Here is a 16,404-nt window from a genome sequence, read left to right on the forward strand (position 1 = left end):
TTATAACTACAATTTTACTTAAATTTGTAAGCACAAATACTGTAGATAAATGCAACTTAACATGTAATTAGCCTTCCCTTTGTTTTCTTTCAATGTTTAAACTGTATGGGTAAACTCGCAGGACGCTTTTAACAGGAAGAAGAGAGTGCTTCAAACAGTTCATGAGTAGTCGAAAAATGTCTCCCAGTTCATAAATATCATAATATAGAGACCAAATATTCACTATAGAGTTCAAACGTGGACTCTGACCAGGCCAAAACATGAGCCTGATGGACTTGTTCTCAAGCCACTTCTTGGTTGTCTTTGCAGTTCGGGCAGGAGCATTTTCTTGTTGAAAAATAACATCTGGTGATTCCTCTTTAAATAACAACTTTCCAAATATACTCCAAAAGCATTAAATGACTTTTCAGTGAAGCTCACCAGTACAAGCAGCTGAAAAGGCTCCCCACATCATGGCATCTTTCTCCAAGCTTTACTGTGATAAAGATGTATTCATTATATTTCTTACCAAATCTTCAAAGACGCCGCTATGGTGCATCACCATGAAACTCACTTTGTGATTCATCACTGCACACAACTATGCTGAACCACTCTGAATCAAACTTCACATATTCTGCCAAAATCTTAATTCTGTCTTTGATGTTTTTCTGAGAGAGCAATGGCTTAAGTAGTGCATTTGGCCAAATTCCTTGACAATTAAAAGCTTAGCGTTTAATCTTTTTTTGCCCAAGAGTGTAAATAAATACTAAAAAGGAATTTTGCAACGTTAAAATGTCAAACAAGTGTTAGTACTAGCAGGATGAAAACTGTCTAGTTGTCAGATATCTAGTTGTTAGATAAGAGACCGCATCGGTCATACTCCCCTCTCATGATCAGCGGGACACCGGTAGAGAGAGTGAGCAGCTTCAAATACCTGGGTGTGAACATCTCCGAGGATCTGACCTGGACTACACACATCCAGACACAGGTGAAAAAAGCCAGGCAAAGACTGTACCACCTGCGCCAGCTGAGGAAATTCAGGGTTTCACCAGCCATCCTGAAAACTTTCTATCGAGGGGCGATAGAAAGTGTCCTGACTCAGTGCATCACAGCGTGGTACGGGAACAGCACCAGTCACGACTGCAAAGCCCTGCAAAGAGTGGTGCGCTTATCCGAGCGCATCTCAGGCTCAGCTCTCCCGTCTCTGCAGGACATCTACACCAAACGCTGCAGAGGTAGAGCTACTAAAATCATCAGAGACATTAATCACCCTGCAAACTCTCACTTCACCCTGCTGCCATCTGGTAAGCGCTTCCGTAGCCTGATGGCAAAGACTGAAAGACTCAGGAGGAGTTTCTTCCCCCAGGCCATCAGACTCCTGAACTCAGTCACGTGACTTCACTTCACCCCGCACACGCATAAACATACAGTTTTTTAACATTAACATCCACATACTGCAATTGCACTGCACTTTACGTTCCTATTGTTACTGCGTAACAACCTGTAATAAACCTTGCACATTATACTTCTTTATATATACATATTATATATTTTATGTTAACCACTTATTTTTAAGTCTACAGTTTATCTCACTTATCATATCCACATATTTTTTTTATTTTTTATATTTTTTTTTTTATCTTTCCTATTTTTATCTTTTACTTGATTTATTTATAATTCTACTTATGTTAATACTTTTTATTCTAATTTTATTCTATTTCTATTTAATTTCTTGTAACTGTTATTTGCACTGTCCATGGAGCGGACCTGTTTACATTTCACTGCCAGTTGTATATTGTGTATATAACTGTGTATGTGACAAATAAAACTCTTGAAATCTTGAAATATGAATATTCTAAACTCCCTTTAAAATCTGTGCTGAAAACACCAAAACTATTATCTGCCAGCATTCATTAGGGTTGTTATCAAAAACATGTTTATTTAGAGTCATTACGGAAATTTTTTTTAATGGTCGTCTTTGAGCAGGTCTTCATTAAACAGAACACATAAAATGGTTACAAGATGCACATGTTTGTTTTTCCATCCATATTTTATATAATGTAAATCTGAAACAATCCTGTGAAATCAAAGACCCAGTACAAGCAGTGTAAACCCTGAAGGTTTAAATCAAGGTTCAAGTGTTATGTCCTCATCACTCTACATACAAATAAAGGCTGAAACAAACCGGGTAAAAGCTAATGCCGATATCTAGTGGAGTATTCTACTTGTAGAACTCGTGCTCCTGCTCGTCTTTCTTGATAACAGTCTTGTATGCCTTCTCGAAGTCCTTGGCCAGCACAATGTAACGGTTTTCACGCACAGCCAGCATACCAGCCTTTAGACACAAAAGAAACAAGATGGATCAAAACAGAAAATCATGAGCTTGATGAAGACATACTAAAATATAAATAATTAAACTTTTTTTTTAAGTTTTAAAGTCTTCTAACTCACCTCTTGGCAAATGGAGTTGATATCTGCACCAGAGATCTTGTCAGGCCTTGCAACATCTGCATTTCAGTTAAGGACAATTTTTAAACGTTTATTTGGACTTGACAGTCACATATAACAGTCTTCTAATACAAGATATATGATGCCATTCAAAAGTTTGGGGTCAGTAAGATTATGTTTTTAAAAGTCACCAAGGCTGCCTTGATTTCATCCAAATATTACTTTTACTCAATATTTTCTTCTACTCTCATTTCTTCTTCTTCTAAATGATTAAATGTAATCATATTCATAATGAGAAAAACTTCATTTAGGGTCAGAAGGATACAGTCTTCCAGATCAACCTCCTCGGAAAGGTTCATCTTGCTGGTGATGGTGGTGAACACCAGGCGTTTCTGTCGACGGTCAGGCAGAGGGAACTCAATCTTCCGATCCAGTCTACCAGGGCGCAAAAGGGCTGGGTCCAGTGTGTCAGCCCTGTTGGTGGCCATGATAACCTGTCAATGCAAGAATCAATCAGATGTCAACAAAGGCTGATACCATATTAGATCAGAACAGAATGAAGAGAGTAACATCATATCACACAGTCATAAAAAAAAAACAAGATGACGAACAAAATATTTGCTAACCTTCACATTCACATTCTGGTCAAACCCATCCATTTGATTAAGGAGCTCAAGCAAGATTCGCTGCACTTCTCTATCAGCTACAAACAGAGAAAAAAGTTATTAAATTAAATAATAATAAGACAAAGGACAGATTTTTAGTGAACAGTTTAGGTTTTCCCTAAATATCGTCTTCAAGATGTCATGAAATGAGGCATGATTGAGTGAATTATGACAATTTATACGTTTGAGCAATATGTACATTTCTGTTCAAAAGTTTGGGGTCAGTCACATTTGCTCAAAAATACAGTAAAACCAGCAATATTGTGAAATATTAGTTTAAAAAATATATATATATATATTAAATATATATATTTCTGTAATGGTAAAGCTGAATTTTCATTGTTATGCTGCTTAATATTTTTGTGGAAATTATAAAAATAAATGCTGTCTGACGCACCCCCACGCTAGCCTAGCTTAGCACAAAGACTGGAGGTAAAACGCTCCAGCTAGCCTACTGCTCAAAAATGATAAAATAACAGCAACATTTTCCTATTTACATGTTGTGATGTGTATAGTTACAGCGCGTAGAAATAAAAAGGTTATATGAGACACAGCCATCTTATTAACATAATGAATCAGCGTTTGTGAATAAATCTTTTAAATGAATGATTCAAAAATAAAATCACATGAGTAAATTTTTTAGATAAATAGTCCTTTCCATGTGATCAATACTATTAATTGATTGAATTTACAGAAAAGGTATTATATCATGATATATATCGTTATCGGGATATGAGATGACTAATATCGTGAAAAGAGATTTTGGTCATATCGCCCAGCCCTATTTTTTTTACTTACATTAAAAAAAGTCATTTTTGGGTGAACCATCCCTTTGATGCATCCTTGTTGAATAGTATTAGTATTATTAAAGTATTAATTTCTTTAAAAAAAAAAAACCTCTGACCTCACACTTTTGAATGGTGGTGTATAATATTATGAATAATATTTTTTATTGTTCATAAATAAAAGTTAAAGGATTAGTTCACTTTTAAATAAACTTGTCATCGATGTATACGTAGATGCCTCATTAGCACTTGCACGGATCAGTAGAATGAGGCATCTACGATCAATATATCTATGACCAGGCTCCTATTTTGACCTCACTTAGCGGAAGTTATGGCTGAGCTCAGAGATGATCACGTTTGTCTGATAAGAGGTAAAATAATAGCATAAATACTGCTCAGTTTCTCGCAGAAACTGATCGTTTCGCTAGATAAGACCCTTATTCATCGTCTGGTATCGTTTAAAGCCCTTTGAAGCTGTACTGAAACTGTCATTTGGACCTTGAACCGTTTGGAGCCCACTGAAGTCCATTATATGGAGAAAAATCCTGGAAAGTTTTCATCAAAAAACGTTATTTCTTTTCGACTGCAGAAAGAAAGACATGGACATCTTGGATGACATGGGGGTGAGTAAATTATCAGCAAAAGTTTATCTAAAAGTGAACTAATCCTTTAAGACATCACATACCACATATCTAATATACTCAAGCAAAAGCTTTAAAAGGTAACAGAAGTTGTAAAACCTGTGAGAGACGCATACCTCCAGTCTGTGCATCAAAACGCTTGGTAGCAATGGCATCAATCTCATCAATAAAGATGATGGCTGGGGCATTCTCTTTGGCCAGCCGAAAGACATCTCGCACCATGCGTGGACCCTCTCCGAGATACTTCTGCACAAACTCAGATCCCACCACACGAATAAAGGCCGCTATAGAACATAAAAACACAATTATAAAAGTTGTAATATATAACCATGTGCTTCAGATCTATTAATTTATTGTTCCATCTATGAATGAAAGCTTAATAAATGTAAAAGCATTAGCGGCTTTCCACTGTCGGGCAGAACAGTTCTATGACCTGTAGAGGGAATGGGAATGGTTCCAGTTATATTTCCACTTGAGCTTGGTTTGGCACGGCACGATTACAAACTGTTCTCGGCATGCTGGTAGAATGTGGTTAGTGGCGCCACCACTCAGGATTGGTCACTGACTCGCCAGTAGGGCTGAACGATTTTGGAAAAAAAAAATTTGAATTGTGATTTTTTTTTTAACCAATATTGCGATTGAATATGCGATTATTTTTTAAACTCTATCTTCTGTATTATTCAACAATACATCATTGTATAGTAATGGTGGAAATCTTTTGGCAACTCACTATCCGATTCTGTGAGTCACGATCCGATTCCAAATCAATTCTTGAACATTTTCTTGAAATTAATCTTATCAATTTATTAAAAACTTAAAATATTTTTTATTATGATATATAATAAGTGATTTTTAAAATAACTACAAACTTAAAACAATTACATGTTCATTATTTTTAAATATATAAACTAATATAGCTGCAAAACATAAAAGCTAGTAAATCATAAAAAAACATATTACAAGCAATGAACAAAGAGTGCTTTCAGTATTTAAGAAGAGTATCTGAACTGTGAGTGATTTTTCTCTCAGCTTTACTGTTGCTTGATTATTAATGATGACATCATAGACAGCGAGAGATCTGCATTCACACTAATGCGCAGATTTCTTTTGAAATATATGATGCATTTTGCCCTGTCTATTTAATTCATTAAGACATTACTGACGGTGTTTACATTAATTTTGCATCATAAAAGCATTTTGAAAAGCGTGGTGCGAGCATTTCTGTCAGTGAGTTTCTTATTTTTAATACACAAGCACACTGCACACCTTTTGTAGAGCATTTTTAAGGAAAATACTGGCGGGCGAGAACACGCACTGTAAGTGTGACATCAAGCAAAGTTTCTCACAGCGCATAAACTGTGCATAGCCCGATTGCAATTGACCTATCGGTAAGCATATATGAGTAACGTGCCAAGTTGATGCTTCTTCTGCAGACTTTACTCTCGTGCGTCACGTGACCAGACTGTAATCGCAGCCTTTGCGGTTAGGAAATCGTGTTTTATCATATCGCGATATTAATCGTTCAGCCCTACTCGCCAGTTTCTGTAGCTTACCCGACGGTGAAAAAGCGGCTATTGACAGCCTATAACCACAACTGGGTCTACCTGTAGTGTGGTGAGCCACAGCTTTTGCCAACATAGTCTTTCCACAGCCAGGTGGGCCATACATGAGCACTCCTCTAGGTGGGTCAATACCAATCTGAGAACAAAAGCAGAAAGTGAGGGGACAAACAAAAAAACGGCTACACACCCACTTGTTTTCCACAGGCACTTGAATGCACATACCTGTTTATAGAGCTCAAAATGTGTGAGAGGGAGCTCCACAGCCTCCCTCACTTCCTGTTTCTGGATGTCCATTCCTCCGATGTCTGCGTACATCACATCTGGCTTCTGATCTAGGATCAAGTACAGAGTAAAACATTAAAACGGAGGTGCAACCAACTCAAAAGTGGGAAGTGTATATCATAATACAGGATTAACAAGGAATGGTTTAAGAATACCTGAAGTGAGCATCATGATGCTGCTGTCAGCCTCTGGAGGCAGAACGTCCACCAGAGCATTGCTGTGCTTGTGCAGCGCAACTGAGGCATTGGGCTTCAGCAGCTCTCTGTCAATTGTGCTCAGAATACGAACATAATAATTGGACCCTGAAGGAATTTAAAAAAAAAAAAAAAAAAAAAAAAAAAAAAATCACCTCATTACTGACAAAGGTAAATCATGTAGCTTCAAATAACAAGCATAACATTTCTAATGTACACTTAAAGGTACAGTGTGTAGTATTTATGAGGATCTATTGACAGAAATGCAATATAATATACATAACTGTTTTCAGTGGAGTATAAAGACCCTACAAGATGAACCGTTTTATTACCTTAGAATGAGCCATTTCTATCTACATACACAGGGGTATTCATATACCATAAAAAAATAAATTAAAAAAAGATTTCTTGATTTTAATTGATTTGCATTTTGAAGAACCGACATCGATCCCAAGAATCGATCTTTCAGTCCATGCTGTTTTCAGTTGATGAACAAAGCTTTATAGTGCAACTCCCATCCAATAAATCTCAAGCTTTGTTGCTTCTGATGTGAAAAAGTCTCAGCTTTCAAATTCTGTCCATTTTATTAAGATATTCAAACAATAAATACAGTTTTGGAGCTCTTTAATGTGGCATGACAGATTGCTGTTGCCGTTTAAGCGTTCAGCACATGTGAACCGACCATCTTTTCTGTTACTAGTTACAGCATAAACATGAAATAAACGAATGAAAAAAAACATCAATGGACATCAAAAGGTCTGTTAAAAGATACAGTACAATTTACAGAAATCCATATAATAATCCATCTCATGTAATTTTGTCAAACGGCGGAAAGACCTCAATAAAATAGCTTGTAAACAATGCCACGTAATGCTACATTTACCTCAAAAAGCTAGAAAAATGTACTTAGAGAGGAGCATTTTGCTAAATACTTGCTCTAGATTGCATATTCATTTTATTCTTACTTAACCTGTTCTTCAATATTTAAAGTGTGTTTGAATAAATCCATGTTTTATGGCAGCCACCATTTAAATGTTTCTTTAAAAAAAAACAATTATAAACAATAGTCAATAAAAATGTATCATAATATAAAAACTTCTCTAAGTAGACTACAATTCAGTTAAATTTGACCTTTAATATTATAGTGATGTATACCACCTGGGGTTCAGTGTACAGTTTACAACATTGGGAGATATTTTTTCCTTGAGGAAATTTGCCATGTAATGATAGGCCCCAATGAATCAATATTAAATGAAAACGAATCACAAGCTTGAGAATGGAAATGGAATGAAATTGTGAAATTTGTGTCAATGCCCAGCCTTACTTTATACAATGTATTGCTTTAAAGCAAGCAGTACTAAAGTGTCTCTTTCAATTATAATTACAACTTGAGAGAGATTACAACTACAATGAACCGATGAAGACTTCCAGGTCAAAGAAACTAAGCCCCAGAGCCACACCTGCCTATTACGTCGACGACAAAATGGTTCGAAGGTCGTTTACCAGCCAGAGCAAAAATTTCCAGAAAGTTTGCATTGGCAAGCGGCTTCAAACTCTCAAAACTAACTTTGTTTTGGCCTGATTTTATTCGAAATGACGTCAAGTTCAATCTTCAATTTTGCTTGAAGTAGTACAGTATATCAGGACTTTTAGTGCACACAGCAGTTTTGTCGCCTGCCACTTTAAATGCGTAAGCTTCTGATTGGCAGTCAATGTTTTTATCGTTCATCAGTTGGAAAAAAAAAATCATTCTGAAAAGTGATACCAACGATATCGTATGAACTCTGCTATTGTTTTATATTTGGAAAATTTTTTAGAACTATATCTTCATCATTACAGTTATTGTCCTTGGTGTGAACAGCCCTTTACAGTGCATTCAATTTAAAGGCATCCATTTTAAATTAAAGCCAATTTGAAACCTAAGATGGAGTAAATTAAAGTCTACTGATGATACTGTAATCAACTATTACATAAAGAGCAGTCCACTTACCTGTGGTCGAGCCCACAATGGCAGTATTCTGGTCGACTGCTTCCAGGAACTGTCCAATGACCAGAGGGATGCTCTGTATCCTCTTCACTTCCTCTTGAGCATGAAGGAACTCCTTTTTCAGATTCTTCTGTTCATCTTTAATGTATTCCTCCTGCACCTCCAGGAACTCCAGCTCCTGCTGCAACTTCTGCAGTGTGGAAATGAGGGTCAATTAACATTGGTGATTACGTGTCAATAAGTGGGGTAACGTAGACTAACCATGTTCCGTACACAACGATGTTCCGTACAGATGAACTTTTACCGCTGATCGCTGGGTAAATACTTCCTGGTCATACATAAACTATATATCTGTGTCATCGTCATTTCTCCCTCTTTCACATCCGATCAAGACAGAGAGCCTACCGCCGTTTGTTCCAGTGAGATTTCAGTAAATTTGCATGGTGCGCCCACTGTGCTTGAAATTGGACGGTGGGGAAGCTGCACGTCAGAGTGCAGCTTGTGTGGGGAGATGACTAGAGCAGCGAAAACTTACATTTTGATTTAATTCATGCTTCTCAGAGTATTACAGTCTTTATTAAATGAATATTATTTTATCACAAATTGTTAAATATATGACCTTTTGTTGAATAAATGCTTTTAAATGGGATTTTTTAAACGTTAAATTGCAGGCGATGACCGCTTGGCGCCACTCAGGCTGAGACAGGCAGAGTTTTGAAGTTTACACATTGGTTTATCATTAAAAAAAAGTAATCAATGCAAATTGTTTGCCCTTCTTTGTCTTCAGAAATATATGGTAATATTATTCCCCAATGTTTCACATGGTTCATGCTTAACTCACATGCCATAATTAATATCACGACACAATCATGCGTAGATCGCATGGTTCTCTTATTGAACCTGCAATTAACTTACATTTTAACCAAATAAAAAGGTATTCACCTTTATTATTCATTTAAATTATGTTTTCTTTAGTTAAAATAAACACACAGCTCACAATTTATCAGATAAATGTCACTTTTCGCAGTTGAAATCAAGTTATTCGCTCTGTACGGAACATCATTGTAACCTGTACGGAACACCGTTAACGCTCATCATCTTCCGTACACCAGCGGAGGAGGTACTTTTCCCCACTTTTCTCAAATATTATTGGTCCAAAAGACATCAATCAAAGTGTGGACTGTCCAATGGGTATTCACCTAGGGAAGGATCACACAAACATGCTTGTCTGGCTCTCAACAACGGAGGAGTGGGCGTAGGCGTGCGGTGAATGGCGAAAAGTGTACGGAACATGGTTAGTCTACGTTAGTGTCAATATTCAGTGGACAAATTTGTGAAAGACAAGTAGCATGTCAATAATACACAAAACAAACTCACAAACCTTATATCTGCTGTAAAGGTCCTCCAGATCTTCTGGTTCAGGAGCCAAGAAAGACAAGACGGTCTGGGGCCTTGAATTCAGCAGGGCCGGCACATCATCCTGTAGAGAGAGAGAAAAAAAAAGATCACAAATATGTAGATGCAAGGCTATATTTCATGAATGCACAATTCAAATTAAGGCCCACTGAAATGCCTTGAAACGTGCAGCATTATTTAATGTGTCCACTGAAACAGGAAGACAGGGCAGGACATATCGGACAGCTCCTCGCCCTTTTTTAAATAGCCATAGCGTTTAGTTTCGCAAAAGCTCGGCCAAAGCTGGTAAAGCCAGTTTCCCATCTAATCTTTATCCGTTTCTCCTCCATATCGCTTTAAAATATAGCATTTGGTGCAGAATTCAAATGGGTCCGATATACGTTTTGTGGTCTGCGCCGACTCGCGCATATGATCCGTTCTGTGCTATCGTGTCCCTGGACCGGGGCAGACTGTGTGCGCGCTGTGGTGGTTCATGTGACATTAACATTCACACTGTCTGAATCATTCCCTATCCCCTATATAGTGCACTATGTGCCATTCACCATGTAGAAAATAGTAAATGTGTGAACAAGTGACCCATTTTAGCCGCAGCTTCAGCGTCTATTTATAATGCTTCAGATAATAGAGAGCGTCAGATTGGACAGCAAATCTGACTAGAAGCTGAAGTGCAGCGTGATGAAAATTATTGATCCATATTGGCAGAAGTGAGAGAATAAGTTTTGAACGCTTATATCTTCGAAATACGAATTTGTCATTGTTTTGGAGCACAGTAGCTTATAGATAACAGTAAGGCTAACATATTCATACTAAAAGCCAAAACACTTAAATTTTGTTTTCATGGCAACTATAAATGTAAAAGACTTTTATAATAATAAAGATTTTTATAACGTTAATAATCTGAGCTGCAAAAGGGGGATGGGGTGTCCAGGGAGTGAATTTCAAAGTACCAGTTCAAAATTTACTTTTGAACCAGACTTCCATAATTTATCGATGTACTAGCCTCTAAATGCTATGGCAAATTTCATACATAAAATAGTGAGATTTTCTGCAACTGTGGTTCAAAAATCTAAAATATGTCCCGAATTAGGGGACCCCAACCCCAGTGAATCTCGACCAATTCAATTCCACCACTGATGATAATAATATAATAACTATTATTATCATTATGCCCCTTCCTTTTTATGTTCATTTTATTATTAACACAAATAAAACTCCAAATAATAAATGTTCACACAAAATTAACATTACGTATAACAGATCATACATTATTGCATTTTCAAACTGTTATGATGACAATCAAGAAACTGATAAAATGGTTGATATATATAGTCATACATATTCAAATGTGAAAGTACATGCACTACAGTTCGTTTAACATTTTTATAAAGTTTGTTAATAATGGTTCTTATAAGTTGTTAATAAAATGACAAATACAACTGATAAACTGCTATGCTACATAGCTAATATATAGGTTGTGCTGTGTTACTGTGAACGAGTGAAGAAACCATTTTCAAAATAATCATATACAGCTCATATATGATCAAAAATAAAATATTTGAATTTGAGAGGTTGGCATTGAGCACTAATCTTCAGTAAATGAACGTGAGATGCTAACGTTAGCCACTGTCAGAGAGTGGCATGACTGAGCATTTGCGCGAGCTGAATGAATCGGCATCTTTTCACTGTTTATTTTAAGCTTTAGAGCGGTGTTATTGCTATATATATGCTTTGTTTGTATAGACTACAACTTTTTAAAAGATAATAACGATGTATATGACACCCCTGTCTTCGTAAACCGCTTAAAAACACAACATAACATCTCACCTGAGGTTTCTCAACTAACACTCCGCCGTCCTCCATGTTTGCTTGCAGCAACTGACGTCACGTCGCAGAATATATGTGAAGATCCGTTAATAACCACCGGGTCCTAAAGGCCACCTCTCGCTGCTTACGTTTGATATGTTAGTAATTTTAAAAAAAATATATATATATTTATAAATATTACCATGGGTGTGCGAATTATCAGGAATTGACAATAGTAAATTGTATTGGTGGCACCGAGGGGCCCCCAAATAAAATTCTGCTTAGGGCCCCATAAGGGCTTGGGCCGGCCCTGCTTGTAGTCATTTATACAAGCATGTTTACAATATCTGAACAGAGATGAAGCCTTTTCATCTATTGCAATGGTTTTATTTAAATGATTATTATAACACTTTTTATGTCCCAGTTGTGTGGGAGTGATATTTATACAGAATGATTTTTCCATTTACCAAGGTTTTACTATGAAATGGCTGTTGTCTATTCAGGCTGGCATATTGCAAATATGATTGTTAAAGCTTTTTCTTCATGAAATAATTTGTGCTGTAAAATTAATTGTCAAATGCTGTTTAAACAACAATGAGGCATTTTTAATGTACATTTCATTACCAGTCACACCTGTTTATCAACAAAGAAACATTTTAGATGCACACAAAGCTTTCTGATGCACAAAGAATATTTTTAATATCTTTTTGTCTTTTTCATAATCTTGTTTCCTTAGCGTGTGGATGCTTTATAAGCTGTAAGATGAGGCCTCTTCATCTCGACATCTTCATTGTCAAAAAGACATGAGAACAACACTGCCTCTTTTCTGTGGGTCAGCAACAGGCTTCACAGGAACATGGCTTATTTTCAGAACAGACATGTTCATGGACACAGCAGCAGGTTCACACGTTTGCCCACCCTCACTGGCCGACTTGCGAGACTGGGCAGTAGGGGTATGGAAAGGGGAGCAATGGCTTGCAGATCAGAAGGTTCTGCGATGTTTCTCCCCACCAAATCAATTAGATTTGTAGAAGTTCTGGGCCCTTCATGTCTTGGAGGTCTTTCACCCGAAATTGACCTTTGTCCAGCTAACGTTAGAACCTTCACAGGTACGGGCATGATTTTGGACACAGCAACAGGGTGTTGGCGCAGAGACGTACGTCTGTCCACCCTCACTGGCCGACTTGCGAGACTGGGCAGTAGGGGTATGGAAAGGGGAGCAATGGCTTGCAGGTCAGAAGGTTCTGCGATGTTTCTCCCCACCAAATCAATTAGATTTGTAGAAGTTTTGGGCCCTCCATGTCTTGGATGTCTTTCACCTGAAATTGACCTTTGTCCAGCTAGAACCTTCACAGGAACGGGCATGATTTTGGACACAGCAACAGGGTGTTGGCGCAGAGACGTACGTCTGTCCACCCTCACTGGCCGACTTGCGAGACTGGGCAGTAGGGGTATGGAAAGGGGAGCAATGGCTTGCAGATCAGAAGGTTCTGCGATGTTTCTCCCCACCAAATCAATTAGATTTGTAGAAGTTCTGGGCCCTTCATGTCTTGGAGGTCTTTCACCTGAAATTGACCTTTGTCCAGCTAGAACCTTCACAGGAACGGGCATGATTTTGGACACAGCGACAGGTTCACACAGAGATGTGCGTTTGCCCACCCTCACTGGCCGACTTGCGAGACTGGGCAGTCGGGGTATGGAAAGGGGAGCAATGGCTTGCAGATCAGAAGATTCTGCAATGTTTCTCCCCACCAAATCAATTCGATTTGTAGAAATGCTGGGCCCTTCATGTCTTGGAGGTCTTTCACCTGAAACTGACCTTTGTCCAGCTAGAACCTTCACAGGAACGGGCATGATTTTGGACACAGCAACAGGTTCACACAGATATGTGCGTTTGCCCACCCTCACTGGCCGACTTGCGAGACTGGGCAGTCGGGGTATGGAAAGGGGAGCAATGGCTTGCAGATCAGAAGGTTCTGCAATGTTTCTCCCCACCAAATCAATTAGATTTGTAGAAATGCTGGGCCCTTCATGTCTTGGAGGTCTTTCACCTGAAACTGACCTTTGTCCAGCTAGAACCTTCACAGGAACGGGCATAATTTTGCACACAGCAACAGGGTTTTGGCGCAGAGACGTACGTCTGTCCACTCTCACTGCTCGACTCTCAAGATTGGACTGAAGATATAAGGAAGCACTGACATTCAGGTCAGACTCACATGAAGGGTATGTGATGTTTTTCACCGACACTTCCTTGAAATGCTTAGAAGGCTGGAGTGAAGATTTCTTCAACGAAAACAACAACAAAACTGTCTTGAATGAGCAAGAAGCAAGCAACAACGACAGTCAGATGCAAAATGAAGGTATTTTCTCCAGGATTCTCTGTTAGAATGTCCATTATGATGTCATAATCCAAAATAGAATGTTGGGCCTTTGAGTCCGCGTGCCTTCAAACACGTGACATTCTATTTTCTTTTGAACACAAATTTTTCACATTACAACAGGGATTTTGTTTATGCACATTGTAGTAGCCTACACATTAATTTATTTTTAGCATATTCATCTTTCAAGTTGTGTCAACCTCGCCAAATAAATATATAAATAAAAATAAAGCCAAACAAACTCGTCTCGGTATCGTTTTGCAAACATTAAGAGGTTTAAGGTATATATATATATATTACAAATTCTAAAAGAGGGTTTCAATTGAATACTCCTTTAGAGTACATACTTTGCACGTAAGTATGATGATAAAGTTAGTTCCCATGCTTTTCATTTAAGCCTCACCTCACCTCATAAATGAAAGTGTAGCTCCTCCTAGAGATGAAACACAGATATTACAACTGGTTTTAATTCAGTAAAATGAAATTACCTTGACTTAAACTTCCAAACCTGTAATTTCTTCAGGCGGAACGAACAGGATATGATATATTTGTGAGGAACAGATGAAGATTTCAAAAGATTTCTATTTCAATCGAATGCTGTTCTTTCTATTGGTCAGAGAATCCTGAAAAAATATTAGCCTACACAGTTCCACAAATACGGTTTGTTACCAAACATAAGATTTCATTAGAACTGGTCGTCATTTATACAAGCAAGTTTACAACATCTGAACAAAGATGAAGCCTTTTCATCTACTGCAATGGTTATATTTAAATGTTTATTATATAAATTATTATTAAGCCCCTGACTTTTTAACTTTATTTTATTAATAACAACAATTTACGAATAATATCATTCCAAATAAAACATTATCACACAGAATTACAGTAACATAACATGCATAACAGATCATAAATAATACATATTCAAACTGTTATGATGAGTATCAAGAAACTGATAAACGGTTTATATATTCATACATATTCAAAATTGAAAGTGCATGCACTACAGTTTCGTTAAGCGTTATATTAAGTTTGTTAACAGTTGTTCTTATAAGCTGTTAATAGGTATTAAGCTGATTAAAAGTGACAGTAAAACATTTGTAATGTTTCAAAAGATTTCTATTTCAGTCGAATGCTGTTCTTTTTTAACTTTCTATTAATCAGAGAATCCTGAAAAAATATAACACAGTTCCACAAATACGGTTTGCAGCAGTCATCAGAACTTAGTCATTTATACAAGCAAGTTTACAACATCTGAACAAAGATGAAGCCTTTTCATCTACTGCAATGGTTTTATTTAAATGATTATTATAACACTTTTTATGTCCCAGTTGTGTGGGAGTGATATTTATACAGAATGATTTTTCCATTTACCAAGGTTTTACTATGAAATGGCTGTTGTCTATTCAGGCTGGCATATTGCAAATATGATTGTTAAAGCTTTTTCTTCATGAAATAATTTGTGCTGTACAATTAATTGTCAAATGCTGTTTAAACAATGATTAGGCATTTTTAATGTACATTTCATTACCTGTCACACCTGTTTATCAACAAAGAAACATTTTTAGATGCACACAAAGCTTTCTGATGCACAAAGAATATTTTTAATATCTTTTTCATAATCTTGTTTCCTATGTGGATGCTTTATAAGCTGTAAGCTGAGGCCTCTTCATCTCGACATCTTCATTGTCAAAAAGACGTGAGAACAACACTGCCTCTTTTCTGTGGGTCAGCAACAGGCTTCACAGGAACATGGCTTATTTTCAGAACAGACATGTTCATGGACACAGCAGCAGGTTCACACAGAGATGTGCGTTTGCCCACCCTCACTGGCCGACTTGCGAGACTGGGCAGTAGGGGTATGGAAAGGGGAGCAATGGCTTGCAGATCAGAAGGTTCTGCAATGTTTCTCCCCACCAGATCAATTCGATTTGTAGAAATGCTGGGCCCTTCATGTCTTGGAGGTCTTTCACCTGAAACTGACCTTTGTCCAGCTAGAACCTTCACAGGAACGGGCATGATTTTGGACACAGCAACAGGGTGTTGGCGCAGAGACGTACGTCTGTCCACTCTCACTGGTCGACTCTCAAGATTGGACTGAAGATATAAGGAAGCACTGACATTCAGGTCAGACTCACATGAAGGGTATGTGATGTTTTTCACCGACACTTCCTTGAAATGCTTAGAAGACCTGGCTCCTTGATGCCCTGGGGTTACACCTGAAACTGATGTCTTCTTCTTTTCAGCCTTTGGCAAAAAGCAAT

General features: G+C 37.5%; 1 protein-coding gene across 1 annotated transcript; it reads right to left on the reverse strand.

The window, feature by feature from the left end:
- Positions 1-1,639: 1,639 nt before the first annotated feature.
- On the reverse strand, positions 1,640-11,860 carry psmc4 (proteasome 26S subunit, ATPase 4). Its single transcript, XM_079836924.1, has 11 exons — positions 11,784-11,860; positions 9,925-10,023; positions 8,547-8,733; positions 6,518-6,664; positions 6,303-6,412; positions 6,123-6,216; positions 4,635-4,802; positions 3,054-3,130; positions 2,753-2,921; positions 2,431-2,486; positions 1,640-2,314 (listed from the first exon to the last, which is right to left on the reverse strand). Exons 1-11 carry the CDS (start codon positions 11,817-11,819, stop codon positions 2,201-2,203), a joined length of 1,257 nt encoding a protein of 418 aa, XP_079693050.1. The 5' UTR covers positions 11,820-11,860; the 3' UTR covers positions 1,640-2,200.
- Between the last annotated feature and the right edge of the window lie 4,544 nt (positions 11,861-16,404).

The sequence above is a fragment of the Gobio gobio genome (assembly GCF_949357685.1).
Source record: "Gobio gobio genome assembly, chromosome: 15".
Classification (NCBI taxonomy): Eukaryota; Metazoa; Chordata; class Actinopteri; order Cypriniformes; family Gobionidae; genus Gobio; species Gobio gobio.

Bases quoted from the DNA above. Each gene is read 5' to 3' on its own strand.
- psmc4 (XM_079836924.1), bottom strand. From the start codon at position 11,819: ATGGAGGACGGCGGAGTGTTAGTTGAGAAACCTCAG. The intron at 4,803-6,122 runs GTAGACCCAGTT...TATGTTCTATAG, and splicing joins TGTGGCTCACCACACTACAG to CGGCCTTTATTCGTGTGGTG. The intron at 2,922-3,053 runs GTTAGCAAATAT...TTGCATTGACAG, and splicing joins ACCAGAATGTGAATGTGAAG to GTTATCATGGCCACCAACAG.